Source organism: Solanum lycopersicum, chromosome 3 (assembly GCF_036512215.1).
Source record: "Solanum lycopersicum chromosome 3, SLM_r2.1".
In the NCBI taxonomy this organism is placed as follows: Eukaryota; Viridiplantae; Streptophyta; class Magnoliopsida; order Solanales; family Solanaceae; genus Solanum; species Solanum lycopersicum.
The window spans coordinates 59,246,531-59,265,500 of record NC_090802.1 but is presented as its reverse complement, the minus strand read 5'-3'; the positions used below and the strand labels follow the sequence as shown (position 1 = coordinate 59,265,500).

At 34.7% G+C, this 18,970-nt stretch overlaps 3 protein-coding genes across 5 annotated transcripts; all 3 read left to right on the top strand.

Moving 5' to 3' along the window:
* Nucleotides 1-703: 703 nt before the first annotated feature.
* LOC101249812 (E3 ubiquitin-protein ligase RGLG2) lies at nucleotides 704-6,566 on the top strand. Of its 2 annotated transcripts, none has more exons than XM_004236239.5 (12): nucleotides 704-1,097; nucleotides 2,291-2,517; nucleotides 4,245-4,329; nucleotides 4,407-4,547; nucleotides 4,623-4,736; nucleotides 4,841-4,938; nucleotides 5,069-5,148; nucleotides 5,233-5,338; nucleotides 5,443-5,570; nucleotides 5,697-5,898; nucleotides 6,153-6,209; nucleotides 6,291-6,566. In XM_004236239.5, exons 2-12 carry the CDS (start codon nucleotides 2,296-2,298, stop codon nucleotides 6,369-6,371), a joined length of 1,314 nt encoding a protein of 437 aa, XP_004236287.2. In that variant the 5' UTR covers nucleotides 704-1,097; nucleotides 2,291-2,295; the 3' UTR covers nucleotides 6,372-6,566. The 2 variants fall into 2 exon arrangements, with proteins under 2 accessions (XP_004236287.2, XP_010319032.2); XM_010320730.4 differs by having other exon boundaries at nucleotides 781-1,097; nucleotides 2,273-2,517.
* Nucleotides 6,567-6,968: 402 nt separating this feature from the next.
* On the top strand, nucleotides 6,969-8,854 carry LOC101250105 (aldehyde oxidase GLOX-like). The gene has a single exon (XM_004236240.5). It carries the CDS (start codon nucleotides 7,079-7,081, stop codon nucleotides 8,771-8,773), a length of 1,695 nt encoding a protein of 564 aa, XP_004236288.2. The 5' UTR covers nucleotides 6,969-7,078; the 3' UTR covers nucleotides 8,774-8,854.
* A 685-nt stretch (nucleotides 8,855-9,539) lies between these two features.
* On the top strand, nucleotides 9,540-15,211 carry LOC101250390 (indole-3-glycerol phosphate synthase, chloroplastic). 2 transcript variants are annotated; one of them, XM_004236241.5, is made up of 10 exons: nucleotides 9,540-9,960; nucleotides 10,537-10,785; nucleotides 10,887-11,063; nucleotides 11,840-11,914; nucleotides 12,761-12,805; nucleotides 12,897-13,061; nucleotides 13,887-13,965; nucleotides 14,337-14,419; nucleotides 14,510-14,578; nucleotides 14,839-15,211. In XM_004236241.5, exons 1-10 carry the CDS (start codon nucleotides 9,751-9,753, stop codon nucleotides 14,920-14,922), a joined length of 1,236 nt encoding a protein of 411 aa, XP_004236289.2. In that variant the 5' UTR covers nucleotides 9,540-9,750; the 3' UTR covers nucleotides 14,923-15,211. The 2 variants fall into 2 exon arrangements, with proteins under 2 accessions (XP_004236289.2, XP_025885828.2); XM_026030043.2 differs by having other exon boundaries at nucleotides 9,563-9,819.
* Nucleotides 15,212-18,970: the final 3,759 nt, after the last annotated feature.

The following is an 18,970-nucleotide window of genomic DNA, read 5'->3' as shown; positions in this document are numbered from 1 at the left end:
TAACTATTCTATTAGGATAATAATTCTTATGGTTATCGTCATGGAATGACGTTTAGTTATTGGACTTTTTTTTTTTAAAAAAAATAGTAGTTACTCCTTCCGTTTTAAAAAAATTGATTCTATTTCCTTGTTTGGTAACATTTTAATTTCAGCTTGTCACATGACATGTTTAAAGCCACAAGATTGAAAGACAATTTAGTATATTTGATATAACTTTAATTTAAACCACAAGATTCAAAAGTCTTCTTTATTTTCTAAAACTTTGTGCTAGATCAAATCATATTAATCTTTTTGAAACAGATGAAGTATAACTTATCATTCTTTTCAAAATCGAAGAGATTCAAAGAAATTTTGATAAATTAAAAGGTTAAAATATTGAGACGGAGATCGTGTTTTGATATCAATATTTTAGAAAGAATTGATAAATGAAAAGGTCAAATAACTATTGAGGTAGAATTGGTAACTAATGTTGGTAGAATATGATTGATTTCACGCGAAATTAATAGAAGTATCAACAAATTTCCTCAAAATTTGACAATTGAAGAAGTCAAATAGTTGGTGTTGTAGTGTTTATTGCATAAAGTTTATGAATTCTTCCAAAAGAAATAAATGGCCATGTTTACACTTTGCAATATGGAATTGAGATATTTGTAGAGTTATTTCCTTTATGTAATTGAGTAGCATTACACACTATACTACAATTAGTCAGTTATGGAGAATAAAATGTACACATAAACTTTACCTTTGTAAAAAATATCACATAATCAATTTAACATTACTAAGCTTCCGATCAAATAAATAGTCAATTTTAATTGGAATATAAATAGAGCAAACTCCCGTGATGTGTTGGAATTTGGCCACAATAAGAGAACTTTCACAGAAATAAACAATCAAGAAACGTACGCTACAGAACAAGAGAAAAACAATCGGTTGGTCCACTTCCTAAAGCATAAACAAGAAAAAAGCTTCATTGTCACAACCTACTTTGTTTTTTTTTTCTGCTCTATCCTTTCTCCACTACCCCACTCCTGAATCGGGCACACAGAAACTGAGAGAATCTCAAGTAATGCAGCAAAACCTGGGCGGCGCTTGAAAAGGTGCTGGGAACTTTCTTTTAATTTCATTTCTTGATGAAATTGGGACGACCCCTTTATATGATTTGTATTTAGATTTGAGTATTTTCAAGTTTTAAGTGTACATTTGGGTCTTTAATTGTGGGGGTGGGGGGGATGAGTTTATGCAAATTGTAGAATCTTGTCTATGAATAGTTTGTTATTGAGTTTGTGTAGTTGTTCTGATTGTACGCTGTTTTTGACTTTCTGGGTGTTGGCAAAGAGGTGTTTTTGATTACGTTGGATTCGAATTGAAGTGTTTGACAGATAATCGTGACTTGAAATTTAAGTGTTTCTTGGCTTAATTTTGATTATCTTGGATTCATATTGAATGCTTTGGCAATTTTGATTTTTTTGTATTGTTGGAACTTTTTTTGATCTTATAATCTGCAATTAGCAAGTCTTCCCTTACCTTTTACAATTTTTCTTGGGTTCTCTCTTCTGTTTTTTTCATTCTTTTATGACGGGTAGAGTGGTGTGGGGTGGGTAATATATGAAGAAACTCGGTAGAATTAACCAACATTTGATTGTTCATGACCAAAAGAAACTTGATGTTAAAACGGACTTACTGATAAACTTTTGGAAGATATACACATAAGTATGTTTTATTAAACTTATATATTCACACATGGCTAGTCCTAAGATAGTAACTGCAAAGTCAGATTTACGAGATTGATTGATTGGTGACCATGCCTGGCTTGGCCAAGCTTGTAACGTATACTGATGCAATCACACAATAGTGAGTCAGGCAGGCTTGGCAGACGAGCTTTGATGCGTACAACAGTTTAGTTTTGCACTATTTAATCTAAATATAATCCTTTGCTACTTTATTGGATATCAGCTGATCCTCTTCCTACTTCTCCCCTTGCAAACATCACCACATTCTTTTGTTGGCCATTTTAGTAGATGTTACCTCTCATCATCGAGGTTGAACTCAGATTAGGATCTGTTTGTCTTTTTTACTTACTAGTGTTGGCTAAGATTTTACCAATCTGATCAAAAAAATTTCATGGTTTATGTGAACTACAACATGTTGGGATTGTGTTTGCATACAAGCACCTGGGTGTTGGTGTGTAACTGTGTCTGTTTTAACATATAAGTTGGCATCTTTCGTGTTTAATTTCTTGGTGACGAAAAATGTTATGAATGTTTGTTGTTAGAATTGATTTGTTCTGTAGATTTCATGGGTGGCAAGAGTTCAAAGAGGTCAACAATTGGCCGATATGCATCATATGGCTCCAGTTCAAATTCAGGTTATCCAGGCTATGCACAATCACCGTATACTCAACCAACCTATCCACCACCACCTTCTTATCAAACATACGGTGGTCCACCTCCTGAATCAAGGAAAAGGCTTGAGAGGAAATTTTCAAAGATAGATGATGACTACAACAGCTTAGAACAGGTAAAGACATGAAGTGAAACACTTCCAATGTGTGAGTGGGTAGAAGGATAAAACTTCAGCAAGTTTATGATACTAGGAAATATTGACCATAATTGTCCTTCATGATTTCGGTCATGCTGAAAGGAAACATTTCCTCTTCATGTTATCAACATATTCATGTTGTCACATTTTCAAGTTACAAAAACAAGAATGAGTATGGCATCAGTAATATCTTAATTCATGCTGAAATATGCAATTGTTTGAAATACTATACTTAAATGTTTTTCTGTCACTTGCCACATTAAATTGTGTTGAACCTGCTTTGTAAGATTAGAAAAGAGAAGAAGATAACCCGACACAATATTTTTGTACAACATCTTTCCATAGGCTTTTTCTTGATAGAAGATGAATAGTCATTCCCTCACAGTTTCTTGGGATCAACATCTATGATATGTTTTGCGTCTTGTTTTGTGCATTGTTCATTCAGGGTTTAGGTTTGAGGAATGTCAGATTTGACTCGTTGAATCGAGTGATTTTCGATGTCAATATGTTCGTGGTTATTGCCAAAAGAGTCTTAAGACCTCATTTGTTTTCACTAAGATTAAGATGTTTGAGTTTGAGTGTACAATGATTAAGATATTGTCTCATGATTTGAACTGCGAATACAAATAAAAAAGTAATTAAATATTATATTTTAAAAAATAAACTAAAATTATTATTTGATAAAAAAAATTTAAAACATTTGTGTTCCCTCGTGATGGTGGAGATGGTTTGTAGTGGTGGTGGTGGTAATGGTTAGTGCTATTAGCTAGTATATGGAGGTGATTGGTGTGGTATGTAGTGATTGATAGTAGTGGTTGACAATGGTGGCGGTTGATGGTTGTGATGAAAGAAGTGGTAGGTGGTGGTGTCTGGCAACAGAAGTGGTAGTGGTTGTGCAAATTATCCATGCATAAACACTTTTAATGATATTAAGACTTTGTTCAAGATCTTAATAATTTTGACATATTTAGATCAAATTAATGCTTAAATCATAATATAAGCAATTCACTTGATGATCTAAAATCTGAAGTTCTGAACCATACAGATTCAAACCTCCACAGAGTGCAAACAAATGAGGACTAAATGTCCCCCTGCATCCTACTTTTCTATATTTGGTGAAGCAACTGGTTCCGACTATTTTTTCTTATATATTCATTTAAGTTTTCACCTAAAGGTATCTTTTTAAACATGCCAATTGTCTGTTGTGAGCTATAAGCTGCTCGTAAAGCACCAAATTTTCTGAGAGGGTTGGTGAAGAGTTTGTCAATCCAACATGTGATGTGTAGCCACATTTAAGTTTATTGGCAAGTAAATATGAAATTGCTCCCTCAAGGCTGGATGTTTCGTGTCTATTTAATTGGTACACTCTGTCCCCTGTAAATTTCCCTGATAATTTTTTGGAAGCTCCCTGATCTTAGCATAGATTGTCATGAATTGGAGCTAACATACTCTACTTTGTTATTACCTTTTGTACTCATTGCATCTGCTTGATGCCATCAATGGAACTGTGTCAAAAGAAACAAGGGAAAATTACTGTCACTAAACCTGAGCATACTAGTATGCTTTTAAACCAAATCTTTAAGTCCTGATGTATTGAATGCTGGAGCCAGGGAGTGTAAATTTTTTTGTTTTAAAGAAAATCTCTTTATCAGAATCTTTGAGATATTTTTCTTTTTATTAATAATGTAACTTACTTTCTTATCTAGGTTACTGATGCCCTTGCACGTGCTGGTTTAGAGTCATCTAACTTAATTGTTGGCATTGATTTTACCAAGAGCAATGAGTGGACTGGTAAATACATGAATTCGTGGTGGAATTCCTATATTTGAGTTACAACACACTGTCCACCTAATCCACTCTTGAACTAGGTGCAAGGTCATTCCACCGCAAAAGTTTGCATCACATTGGAGATGGGCAAAATCCATATGAACAAGCAATATCGATCATTGGAAGAACACTGTCGAAATTTGATGAGGACAACCTAATTCCTTGTTATGGATTTGGAGATGGTACTTCTCTTAACACCTAACTTCTAATTGGATTTGTTTTAATCACAGAGGTCTTATTTAATTGTGTATTTGCAGCCTCAACACATGATCAAGAAGTCTTCAGCTTCTATCCCGATGAGAAGTTTTGTAATGGATTCGAGGAAGTACTTGGTAGATATAGAGAATTAGTTCCCCAGTTACGGCTTGCAGGTCCAACTTGAGTCTTCTCTCTCGTACTTGCCTATTTCTGATGGTCTACAGTGGGTATAGTTCTGCATTTCTTATTCAGTTCACGATACTTATTATCTTTACAGGCCCAACATCATTTGCTCCTGTTATTGAAATGGCAATCACTATTGTTGAGCAGAGTGGTGGTCAGTACCATGTTTTATTGATAATAGCAGATGGACAGGTAGATATGTTGTTGCTATAAGAACAATATATATATAATGTTCTATTTTGTCACCAAATGCATTTGATGTTCTCTTTCAGATACTTCCTAGTGCTAAGATACTGATTATTAAAATGAGATACTATTGCAGGTTACAAGAAGTGTAGATACTGTGAATGGCCAATTAAGCCCTCAAGAGAAGAGAACAGTTGAAGCAATTGTTAAAGCTAGGTAACTTTTATTCTGTAAAAAAAAGAATTCTTTGATGGTGTTATTTCCAAATAATTCTTGAAATCTCTTGATCTTCTTTTGCAGTCAATACCCCTTGTCAATTGTTTTAGTTGGGGTTGGAGATGGGCCATGGGACATGATGAGGGAATTTGATGACAACATCCCTGCTCGGGCCTTTGACAATTTCCAGGCAAGTAACTACTGCTGTTTCTTTTCCTATTCTTGATGGTATTGATTTGGTATCTCTTATTGCCTTAAGATCTGATTTCCAAGCGTTACTTGTTTTTTCTTTAGTTTGTTAATTTTACAGATATCATGGCAAAGAATATGGCTCTTTCCAGGAAAGAAGCAGAGTTTGCCTTGTCAGCATTGATGGAGATACCATCTCAGTACAAAGCAACTCTGGAGCTGAACATTCTGGGGTACAAAAACGCTCATCGTTTATCTTTTACTAGTAGATACTGAAATTTATCTTCAGTTTATTTTCTACTTCACTCTTCAGTCGGTGCTCATTTTGTTTTCTCAACTGGTTTGTACTTTTTGAGCAGTGCTCGTAGAGGGAATGAAATTGATAGGATTGCTCTCCATCCTCCTCAATATGGTGCAGCTTCTTTCGGCACATCAAAACCTTCACAAAACAGTAGTTACCGTCCAAGTGCACCTTCTTCTAGTGGACACAATTCAGCTGTTGGAAGTGGACAAAATTCTGCTGTTGGGTCAAGTCATCCAGCAAGTTCTGCAGATAATCAGGTAAGCATTAATTTTTCTGTATGATTAAGGTTAGCTGGTTAGATACTTGTTTCTTTTTGTATTTATTTCAACTTGTGATAACTGCTCATAAACCGTAGCTCATTCTGAATCGATTTTGTCACATCATTTCGATTCTGTTCTTACTAATTCATCTCCATTTCCTTTTCCCTTTTCTGATATTTGGTTCCATATCTTGATGGTATCTTCAGAATCTTTATTTTAACTAATTAGTTTTACATTTCATGCTTTGACAGCTTTGCCCCATCTGCATAACCAATCCAAAGGACATGGCATTTGGTTGCGGACATCAGGTATAGTTGTGCAGGTTTTCAATTATTTTCTCAGTAGCAGTAGCAAAACTATATATATTGACAGGATCCATTTATTTGCAGACATGTTGTGAATGTGGTCAAGATCTGCTGTTGTGCCCCATCTGTCGGGACAGTATTCAAACTAGGATAAAACTTTACTGAGTGACTTCTCTTGGCGGATGAATAATTTGCTGCTAGTTAAGAAAGCCTCTGATTCTCATATTACTAAGGAGGGGTTACATTCTGATGGCGCTAACAATGTCAGCCATATCAAACATCTATTAATTTAGAGATGCTACATTTCAGTAATTTGCTCTGTACATAGATTTTTTTCAAGGTAACTCATTGTTCGTTGAATCTGGTGCTCTTTGTGCAAGTAAATTTCTGCTTTCCAGCTGTGTTCATCAACAAACCCTTAATATGTATAGTATCACAAAAATGGAGAAGAGACGGGACGATGTCCAAGAAGATTTATTCTCTTATCGAAATGCTTCTAAATTTAGAAGAATTAGAGTGATGCCTTGTAGATGCTTCAACAAATACAGTTGTCTACATTCATCAAGTTTCTGAGGTCATCTTGGAGGTCACAATTTTTAATTGAGTTGCAACCTTTCGGGCTGAATGGCTGAGTCTTTTAGTGTGTAAAAAGAATGTTTGGTGCTCTCTTAATAATGAATCATTGTCACACAAAAGGTTCATGTGGAAAGAACTCTACCTAACCATTTATTAGTTAGACCAAAAAATGACCAAAGATTAATTGAAAAATTGATTGCTCATTTGCATGACTTCCTCTATAAGTCCCTTATATATCCTTTCAAACCAGAAGATTATTCGATGAAAAAATCTCCTGCACTTCTTTTTCTGTTCTCATGGAGAAGCTCTGGCAGACAAGAATCAACTGCATCATCATCAGTGCAGCTCTTTTACTGCACTGTCTTATTTCATGCAAAGCAAAAACTGTGTTGCACCATTCTGCAGAAAGAAAAGGGACATGGAAGCTACTGCTGAACAACACTGGAGTTGTGGGTGTGCAGATGGTTTTAACCCATTGGAACACTGTGATACTGCTTGATCGGAGCGGGTCTGGTCGATCAGGATACCAACTACGTCATCGTTTAAATGGAACAAGATGCAAGGGCAGTCGTGACGATTTGTCAGACCCAACTTGCTATGTTCATTCTGTTGAGTATAGCATTTCTAACAACACTATTAGGCGCTTGAACATCATGTCTGACACTTTTTCGTCTTCTGGTTCCATCTTGAGTGATGGAAGGATCATTGAATCAGGTGGCTTTGGAGATGCTTCGACAAGGATTCACTACATTGGGCCTTGTAGAAGTGGTGATAACTGTGACTGGAGCCTGGGGAAGAAACACTTATCTGTAAAACGTTGGTATGCTTCTAGCCAAATCCTCCCAGATGACAGGATCATCGTTGTTGGAGGACGAGGGTCCTTCACGTATGAGTTTATACCGAAAATGTCAACCAATGGAAATGTTTTCCATCTTAGTTTCTTGCAGCAAACTAGCGATGGAAACAATCTTTATCCTATTGTTCACCTTTCTGTTGATGGCAAATTGTTCATTTTTGCCAACAGGGATTCCATTCTTTTCAACTACAAGCAAAACAGGGTTGTAAAGAAATTCCCAAGAATCCCCGGAATAGGGTCAAGGAGTTATCCAAGCACAGGATCATCTGTTATTCTTCCACTGGATCAAAAAGATGGCTTCCGTAAAGTGGAGGTCATGATATGTGGAGGGGCAGCTTCAGGGGCGAATGCAGCTGCTAAACAGGGCACATTCTTGACAGGTCTAAACAGTTGCGGCAGAATGGTGATCACTGGAAATAACCATAAATGGAAGATGGAAAACATGCCAGGGCCACGCCTTATGAACGATATGGTGCTTCTTCCAACAGGACACGTGCTAATCATAAATGGCGCGAAGAGGGGTTGTGCTGGATGGAGAAATGCTGCTGGCCCTGCTCTTGAACCTTACCTATACAACCCCAAGAAAACTCTTGGCAGAAGGTTCACTATTCTTAAATCCACTAAAATCGCGAGAATGTTTCATTCATCAGCAATTCTTGTACCTGATGGAAGTGTACTAGTAGCAGGAAGCAATCCAAACAACCAATACACTTACAGAAATGTAAGTCACCCTACTGAACTCCGGCTACAGGCATTCATCCCGGACTATATGGGCAAGGAATACAATCATCAAAGGCCTCATAACGTGTCGATTGACATCAATGGCACGGAAGGAGTTGCATATGGTAACGAATTTTTGGTTCGTTTTTTGCTAGAGAGTAAACCTAGTAAATATCTGGCTTTTAGTGCATATGCTCCGCCGTTTACGACACATTCCCTGTCGATGAATCAAAGGTTGTTGAGACTCAGGAGCACACGGATAATAAGTGATGCAAAAGGTTGGTGGAATGCTACTGTTGAAGCTCCGCCATCAGCTAATGTAGCACCAAGTGGATTTTATTTGCTTAGTGTTGTTAATGAGGGAATTCCCAGCATTTCTGAGTGGATTAAGTTCATTCAACCTGCTTCAACTTGAATTAATTATCTTGTATAACTTTGCTAATGGTCCACGTATTATTTGTTTTTGTTATGAATGACTTTTCATGCTAATTTATTAGATTGTCTTCTCATTATTTATCGCGATTTTATGATTTATCAATGAAATACATTACTCTATAATCTATGTATGTGCAAGTATTACTTTCCTTGTAATGATAAGAGATCTCCCACAGCTCCGAATACACTTATTTTTAAAAATATTTAAATGAATCGACACTTGTTTGAGATGGTGAAATTGAAATGATTATTTCATTAGTTAACAACTTAAGATGTAAATTTTTTTACCAAGGACAAGTATTGAACTTTGACATTTTATTGGCTCTACTTGAACCACTATGTTTCAATCAAATTTGAGAATTATAACAAACTTGTTTGGATCATGATTCAACTACTTTAGTCCAAACATTGAGAAAAAAAGAGAGGTTATGATTCAACTACCATAGCCCAAACTAGAAAGAAAAAAAAAAAGACAAAGAATACACCCAATTGGGTGTCTTAGATAGTACACAATGTCAAAATTTCTTTAATGTCATACAATAAAGTATTTGTAGGATCATTTTTTCCTCAAATCATAAGGAGTTCTAAAATTTTAGTCAATTGAGTATTTGAACTTTTACTTTATCGTAATAAATTTTATTTATATTTAAAAATTATTTTATAATATTATAAGTTTTAATTATTTTTTTAATTCTTAAATATTTATCAAATTAAATAATATTAGGTAATATACTGCATAACAAAATAGTGTCACATAAAATATAACCATAGAAAATAATAAAAAAGCTTGAGTGATACCATTGACGTGATGCGTCGCGGGGGGTTGGCGGCTACGGCTAAATCCCCAAAAGATCTAAATCTAATTTTGCAGAGATATTCTATAGTTCTTCGGTGGTTCAACATAGCCCCTTAAGAACAGCCATTTACTTCCCCATTTTTTCTTTTTCTAATTGAATAATGGATTCTGTAATGCCGTTGAGAAACACCACCGCCGCCACGGCAACGGCGGCCTCTGCAGCGGCGACGGTAAGACCCCGGTTCTCATTTCAACTCCTTGCCAATCCCAGACCTAGTAAACCGGCATTCTCCTTGTCAGTTCCAACGACTATTTTCACGACACACCGAGCTCGAATTTTGCCCCAATTTACACCAGTTCGAGCTCAAGAGGTAGCCGAAATTGTTGATTTAATTTTGCTTTATTAGGTTTTGATTGTGACTTGAAGATGGAATGATCTGTGTCATTTTTTTCCAGCATTTGAAAGGAAGGTTTTCTTTTTTGCTATATGTTGCGTGATTAATTTAGTTCTTTCTCACTGCTTATGCATTCTAAGAAGCCGCGAGATTGTTTACTTCCTTTGCTGCAAAAAGGTGGATGCTTGATTAATGAATTATCTTTGTTGTGTTAGTTTTGTTTTTAATCTGTCAAGGATAACCATTTTTTAAGGTTTTCGTAATTTGTCTTCCATGCTCTGTAAAAAAATCCAACTGGTGGGTATTATTTCATTTCAGTAGTTGATGTTCATATGGTTTGCATATCGAATTTTGGGCTTCTTAAATTTGTAAAAAAATATATCCTATTTCCGTTACGGAATAATGTATATAGTGTAGATTTAGCTCAAATTCTCGGGTATAGACATGCCTTCTTTATTTGCATTTTTTGATAGCATCACAAGATAGATGAGAAAAGCCTTTCTTATAGGAGATCCTTTCTCTAAGATAAATCATAATTGATTTGACTTGAAGGATAATTCAGCTTTGGTTTCTGAATCCACCATTCCTGAAGGAGAGGCTCTCAAAATCAAGGAGTGGGAAGTAGAAAGATTCCAAGATGAAATTGCTGCAAGTCAAGGTATAAAAATTAGAAGGAGGCCGACAACAGGACCTCCTTTGCACTATGTTGGCCCTTTTGAATTTCGCATGCAGAATGAAGGCAATACTCCTATTAACATTCTCGAAGAAATTATCTGGTACAAGGACAAGGAAGTCTCGCAGGTATCTCTTGGACTAGAGTCTCAAATGCTGCCTGAGAGTATGCTATCATGTTCCTATTTCATTACATTCGGGACGAACTGAAAGGCAATTTTGTTTGCCAGATGAAAGAGAAGAAACCGCTTCTTCTACTGAAAAAACTGCTTAGCAGTGTTCCACCTACCAGGGATTTTCTAGGAGCTCTGAGAGAATCATATTCAAGAACTGGATTGCCTGCTCTTATTGCTGAAGTGAAGAAGGCTTCTCCAAGTAGAGGTGTTCTGCGTGAAAATTTTAATCCAGTACGTTTGTCATTTCCCTTCCATGTCAACTGAATGCTTAAGATCTTGTACTATTTTATTTTGACATTACTTAGTTTCGAATTCCTTCTACATTGAGCGGAGGAATATCTCTCAGGTAAAGGTCTGATTTTAAGTTAACTATGTTGAGACATGTCTAGATTTGTTATCGTTTCTTCTTTTCTCTGAAGTAGTTTTTGACTGGTTTTATTTCTATTGAATTATATTAGGAATCTTATGTTTTATAATCTAATCATATTCAACAGAACTATATATAGTTCCTAAAAAATGTGTTTACGTTCTTGAATCACTTGAAGTGAGATAAGATTATAAACTAAATGAAGAGGAAAGACAATATTCAATATTCTTGTCAAATAAAAGTACTAGTCCTATATAGGGAAAATTTTGATGCTTCTTGTCTGTCTACAAGCATCCAAGCAAATGATAAGAAGGTGGCGTTGTCAGGCATGTATTCTTGAGCTACATTTAATTGGTATTTCTTTTTATGTATGAAAATCTAGAAAAAGAAATGGAAGTTAAAAAGAAGTTATAATCAGATCGTTATCATTTTAACATCATTGTGTTGTTTGCCTTTGCACCGAGTTATTTAATACCACAATAATTATTATTAGACTTAGTCATGCACTTTCTAAGGTACCAAATAAAAACATCCATTAAATCAAACCCGTTAAAGAGAGTTCAAATGTTTCAGTTGCAACTTACCCTTGTTGAAATTATTGAAATGGAAGGACTAACCTTTCAATGTTTTTGCATCACAGGTTGAGATCGCCAAAGCTTATGAAAGAGGTGGAGCAGCATGCCTTAGTGTTTTGACAGATCAGAAATATTTTCAGGTAAAAGTTTGGATTCTTCAAATTGCTGATAAGGATTGTAGTTCTTTAAGTAATTAATGGCTTTAGGGGACAAGAGAGGGAGTACTTCCATTTCTAAGGTTGTGAGTTCGAGTCACCCAGGGAGCAAAAAAGGTGGGAGCTCCTGGGTGGATGGGGCGGGGGGGGGGGGGGGGATTTCACAAACACTAAGTACCCCCATTACACGAAAATTCAGAAGCAGACTTTTAGTTTAAAAAAGAAGAAGTAATTAACGGCTTTAGGGATAGCAACATGACTATCTAGGTACCACTATCAGAGACGGTTACTATCAGTGACTAAATTTCATAATGTAGATGCAATTTGCATGGTCATTCTTGAGGTGAACACATTGATGTCAGTTTCTCCCCTTCACTTTTCTAGAAGGAATCTTAAGTTGTAATTATAGTGTTCGACAAAGTTGCAAGCATTATTTTTCCTTTTGGTGCAAAGGGAATCTAATCAGAAATGCTCAAAGATTTTTATTTTTTTCCACCAATCAATCAATAATAGTAATAATGATTTGTATCCTTTTCCTAGTAGGACCTTAAATTGTAATTGAAGTGTTGAAAAACTGTAACCAGGATATGTTACCTTTTTGATAAGAAAATAATAAACCATCCATTTAAGTGCATGACTAAATCTGCCTGTATATTCTTATTAGTCACCCAGGAATTGGGATGTATTATGGAGTTGTTAGGAAGTGACATCAACTGTGAGAAATAGTGCATAAACTAAACTGATTCTTTGTTATCATGAAAGTGTTTAGATGCAGATTGTCAAATAATTTTCCAAAATAATATCATGATTCTCTTTATTTTTTTCAATTAGGGAAGCTTTGAAAATCTAGAGGCCATAAGGAATGCTGGAGTAGAGGTATGCAGATTCACCCGAAGTTTGTTGTGTACCACCTACAATACCATAATTGAGTCCTTTACAGTTTTTCATTGAGCTCCAACTTTTGCAGTGCCCTTTGTTATGTAAAGAATTTGTTATTGAGGCTTGGCAAATCTACTATGCTCGGGTCAAAGGTGCTGATGCGATTCTGTTAATTGCTGCTGTCCTACCAAACCTTGACATCCAGTATATGATTAAGATCTGCAAATTACTTGGATTGACAGCACTAGTTGAGGTAAATTGTTACTTTCTCCACACTACTTTTTGACCATTGCAAGAACTGAAAGGGAATTATTTTTTTTCAAAATCTATATCATATAATAGAAAAACCGTCTTTATTTTCATTGGCAAAAGTGAAAATGTCAATGTCCGTTTGTTCAAGGTAGTTAATATGTTTCATAGACAATGAAGTATATTAGTGTAAGCTCTTCTCTCTATGAAAGATTGTTGGGTTATTTCAACATCCTACTATGTCTAGGCCTGGGTGATGGACCATGTATGACCCTGTTTAGAGTCATGGTCGAATATGGTGCTTGCTTGATAGGATTAGTTAAGTAATAAAGTTGCACCTGTATTGTATTATCAACTATGACTTTTGGCATGATGGTGAACACTTCATTCTAACTAGTGGTGTTAGAGTCAATGTCATGGGTTTGATTCCCTGGATCATGTTGTGTGGTAGGTGTTTGCCTAGGGGGAGGGAATTGTTGAGTAAAGCCAATATCCTACCCATGGCAAGCCCAAGTGATGAGTCGCTAATTACCGGGGCTGAGTCATGGTCAAACATGTGTTTGCTAAATGTGTTGGGTTAAGAAATAAAAATTGAGCATAATGCTATCAGCTATAACTTTTGTATGATGGTCCTAGCTAAGATTCTTTTCAATCTGCATATATTGATATGGATTTCTATTGTATTCCCATTATAAATTAATAATTCCCTTATTGATGATATTTTTGTCATTGCAAGGATTCTCACTTTTCCAAGAGAAACAAGTTCCTTTGACTGTTTAACTGTTCTGTTTCTTTTCCTTCTATATCCATTTTAACTTCTTGTTTCTAGGTGCATGATGAGATGGAAATGGACCGTGTCCTCGGAATTGACGGGGTTGAGCTGATTGGCATCAATAATAGAGACCTTGGTAATATGCATAATTAATTCTAAACCGCCAATCTACTCATTTCTTGATAGACTACATGTTGCCAACTGCTATAAGGAGACAAATTTGAACAACAAAGGTGTACGTGACCCACTTGGGTTTGGGTGGTGCAAGGGAGAGGGGGATGTAAGATGATAACCTAGCATATAAGGAAATTAAACAAAATGAATGCCAAAGCGTGGGTAAATTAATCAAGATTCCTTCTAGACAGAATTTAAAACACTGTTCACTTCCATAGAAAGTCATGATTTCTGGCTACTTACAGAATAATGAAGTTATGAGCAACATGCTTAATCAACTGAACTTCTATTGTTTTTAAGATTTGTCAACTAAATCAACTTTTGTGTTACCAGGAACTTTCAAGGTGGACATCAGCAATACCAAGAAACTTCTGGAAGGAGAGCGTGGGGAAAGAATTCGGGAGAAGGGCATTATTGTATGGACTTCTATACATCATGGAAGCTTTTGTTTTAGTAGTTTTGCTCTCTCAATAAGTTGTGACTTCACTGCCACTTAAATTCTTCAGGTTGTTGGGGAATCTGGACTATTTACTCCAGCTGATATTGGTTATGTACAAGAAGCTGGTGTCAAAGCGGTAAGCTTCTTTTCTGATTTTGAAATTTCACAATGACTGCGTATAATATTTCCAAAACAGATGCTAGAGTACGATAGTTGCTAGTGGCTATTTTCGAAGTATGGTGTTTTGCCTAGATCTCTGGTCTTCATTTGACAATTATCTTATGACCATCTACCATCTGCCATGATACAGTCATTCTGATCAATAGTGTAGTTTGATTTATACCCTTGTCCATATCATAATTTATATAGGATGATAATGTTGTTGCATCTCCGTAGGTGCTAGTTGGTGAGTCGCTTGTCAAACAGGAGGATCCTGCTAAAGGAATAAGTGGACTTTTTGGTAAAGACATCTCCTGCTAAGATGTAGTCAGCTGACTCCTACTTGTTCCTATCCAGAGTGGTGATGTTGAGATTCTTCCCCACAATTTTGTCATCTCTCACCATTTGTATTGTTCGTCGCCTGCGTGCAATAGTGTAAGATGTAACGTATGGATAATATGCCCTATGAATAGAAATGATAATTTGATACTTAATTGGGCGTATTTGAACAGCTGCGTCGGTTCAAACTATCAATTGTGGTGCTTTTTAGGTGTTTTATAGAACTTTACTCGCACGTACCTAATGATATATGACATATGACTTCACATAACACTCTTATAACTAACCTTCTGTCCCTATTTACTTTTCCATATTACCTCTTTTAACTGTTTCTATTTACTTATCCATTTTGGCAAATAAATAAATTTTTTTTCTAGTATATTCTCATTTAAACTTCCCACAACATTGATTAGTTATCTTGAGTAAATTTTGGAATCATAATTAACAAGGATAAAATTGTAACTTCACTATGTTAATCATTGTTGTTTTATGTATTATTTCTAAAGTGTACAACTAAATAGAAACAGAGGAATTATTAGTTAATTAATACATATTTTACTTCAACTTATCGCAAATATAATAAATTAGTACGGTTTAATATGCACATCGACATGCCTTTTTATATATGCAATGATAAATTTATCTTTAAGCTAACCATTTAACTCTTAATGGCATGATTTTTACCTACATAAGTGGCATTTACTATTTTTAAATTACAAGTTCAAAAAAATCTTTTTATCTTTTCTCAAAACTTATTGCTCAACAATCAAAGCATTAAACATAAACGCTTATAACTGAAACACCCAGACAGCATTCAGGTATAGCGTCCAAAACATCCAAACACAAATCAAGTGGCATCTATAAGCAAGTCTCACTGCACTAGTACTCTGTCGACGATTGTTTTCCTGAGATGACATCTGTATAATACAAGCACAGTATAAAAAATACAATAATTTAAGAATATTAATAATGTTGTTACTTACTTCTTCAACTTAATTATTATATGAATAAAGAACATAAAAAACTGACATATTAATTTTTCCCTAGTTTGCTTTAAGTTGATCATTAATTTTTTTTCGCTGCTAGTTTCATTTTCATCAAGTAATTATTTCTCCCTTGATTATGTTCATCCATTGAATATCCATTCTTGACTGGCATGGGTGTATCTTCCTCAAAATCTTGTTGATTTGAGGTACGAGTAAAGACTGACGGATAAGTTCTTCATAGAATTAGTTGGTCTCTAATGCGGGTACAGACATCAGTTGAGAACCCAACTATTGCTTTTAACTAGTCTGGTACTTTTCTTACAGACAAATCAATATCCACTACATGAACATTTTGTCAATTGCAATGAAACATATTTACGTCACTTTTTTCCGTGGGGATACCAAAAGCATACAACTATTCAACCTAAGAGATTAACCTTAATTCCTTTACTCAAACCATCAATTGATTGTTCTCAACCCCTTTAAGTTAATCGAACTTAAAGTAAGAACTTAAAACTAAGCTCTTCTCACCTTCAAAATAACTACATTTTGAAATAATGTTTACTTTAGATTACAATCTTAAAATGTACTTGTCAAAAGTGGATAAAGATTACTACTCGATAATCTAGTACATGAACAACAGCCAAACTCAAAACTTGATATATATGACTAGAGGTGTCGGTCCAACGAATTTGAAGGGCTAGGGTGGGCCAACCTTCAATTGGTACGGCCTTAAAATGCTCAACCCAACCCAATCCAATCCAACCCTAAAAGGTGCGAAGACTGGGGCGGGCTAGCTTCTTTTTTTTTTTTTTTTTTCATATTTATAATCTTTAACATCAAGAAAATGAGAAGATTTTCAAATCAAATATAACAACACATGGTGTTGCACTAATAAAAAATCTAGTGTAATTAGCATGTATCTTGTATATCAGATACGCGAGCTAGATAAGAGATTGACAAGCAAGATGGGAGGGAGGCGAGGGTGCGAGATTTGTCTATGTATCCTAGTTACATTCGAATCTACTTGGACAGAGTCTATCCAAAGCAAATTAACCAAATTTTGAGTTTATACATTCCAAGATAAATTAAAAAAAAAAATAGGAAAAAATTAAATTACCGTTTTACCCCTACATTTAATTAAAATGTTATAAAATTATTAATAAATTGAATATTAAATAATAACTATATCATATTGTTTCATCAGTTTTTTGGCTTTTGATTATGATTTATGAGAGAAATGCATGACTATTAAATAAATCTTTCATTTCACTCTAAATACATTAGTAAATCAACAATCACTTTCATTATATTTTTTTATTTTTTTTACCGGAGAAAAATGTATGTGTACATTCTAAAACTTCATATGGAGCTTGCAATGTGATGGAAATGGATGTTGAATATCTTTGCGGAGGTTAAAATTCATCTTTTCACAAAGTTGACCTTCTAACAAACATAGTAAGTAACTAATACATATTCATGTTTTGATAAATTCTCTTTTGATATTTAATTTTTAGGCAATTATTGAAGGAATTCAACGCGTTTTCACTGATTTACATATTTTGGGTAAGTGAGATGAAAAATCTCTTCTTCATTTCTTTGTCATTTCACTTAATTATGTTAATATGTAAATTGATCATCGACAAGGTGCTACATTTATCTTTCTGTCATTAAATTTATTTCGTTTACTTTATAAGAGCTCAGTTTTTCCTGTTTCATATCATAATTCATACCTAACTAGCTACAATCTTTGGAAGAAAATCATTTTAGATAATAATGATGGTCATATATAAATATTATGTGGCTTACCTATTTTTTTGTTGCATTCACCTAAGTACCAGCTCAAAGTGTATCAAAAAAAGAACATACAAGTTAGTGATGTTTACGTGCACTTTTTAGATTTGGAGCAAGAGTTCCTTGATATGCCACATATCATTGTTGGGAATAAATCCGTAACAGAAATAATATTTGCAGTAATAAATGCAACAAATGCGGATCACAACAATGCGGTTAAACAACGAGAATAAAAGAGAAATAATGACACCAAGATTTTACGTGGAAACCCTTCTAAATAAGGGAAAAATCACGACCCGAGAGGAGCAACGAATATCACTATAGTAAGGATTTTACACTTGTATGTCTGAGTAAAACTCCAAAGACCACTACACATTCAAAAGAAATAACACTCTTTTGATTTTTTCACCTCACTACAATATAGCTCACACTCTCTATTTTTCCTCACAGATTATTTTCCTCTGTGATGTCTCACTCTTATTTTCTCTCCTTTGTAATTCTTTTTGGTGTACTTAGAATGAAGAATTCTCCTCCCTTTTATAGAGAACAAATACACTGCCCTCCAAATGTGCTATAGAAGAAAAACATTTTTTTTCTTCTTCATAGCTTACCTACTCTACCTAACTTTGAAATTGGCACAAAACAAGTTTTTCTTCTTTATAGATTACCAACTCTACCAAACTTTGAAATTGGCACAAAGTTATTCAAAGTTTGGTACATGGGGATGGACCTCACAATCATCAGATGCTATATTATCTCAATTAATTTTACATAATTCCACATATCTTATTTTCCAAACAAATAACTGAAAGTTAAATGAAAAGAATTAGTTGTCACCCTTGTATTTGTATAGAAAAGCATATATTTAGATATTTTAGTCTAGAAGATTATATTTGAAATCCTTCTTTTCAATTACTTTTGGATGCAAAAGTAAGTTTTATAAACATATTAAATACAATCTTTAGCGTATTTATAAAAATATATTGTGATAAATTTTTATATAGACATGAGATCAGACTTATATAAATTTTAGATTGTAATAGAAGAGAAACGTGCAGCGCACGTTTCCAGAACTAGTATCTATAAATGTACCAAAATCCAGTAAGATTCATAATATTACAACATAGTGTGTATTTTAAGTGATTAGAGTATATACTAGTGAGATTATTGTAAGTTATCCTTAAATAAAAAGCTTAGGCTCATGGGCCGACCCCAACTCGGCCCCAATCAAGTCTCAAGGGGTGTATGGG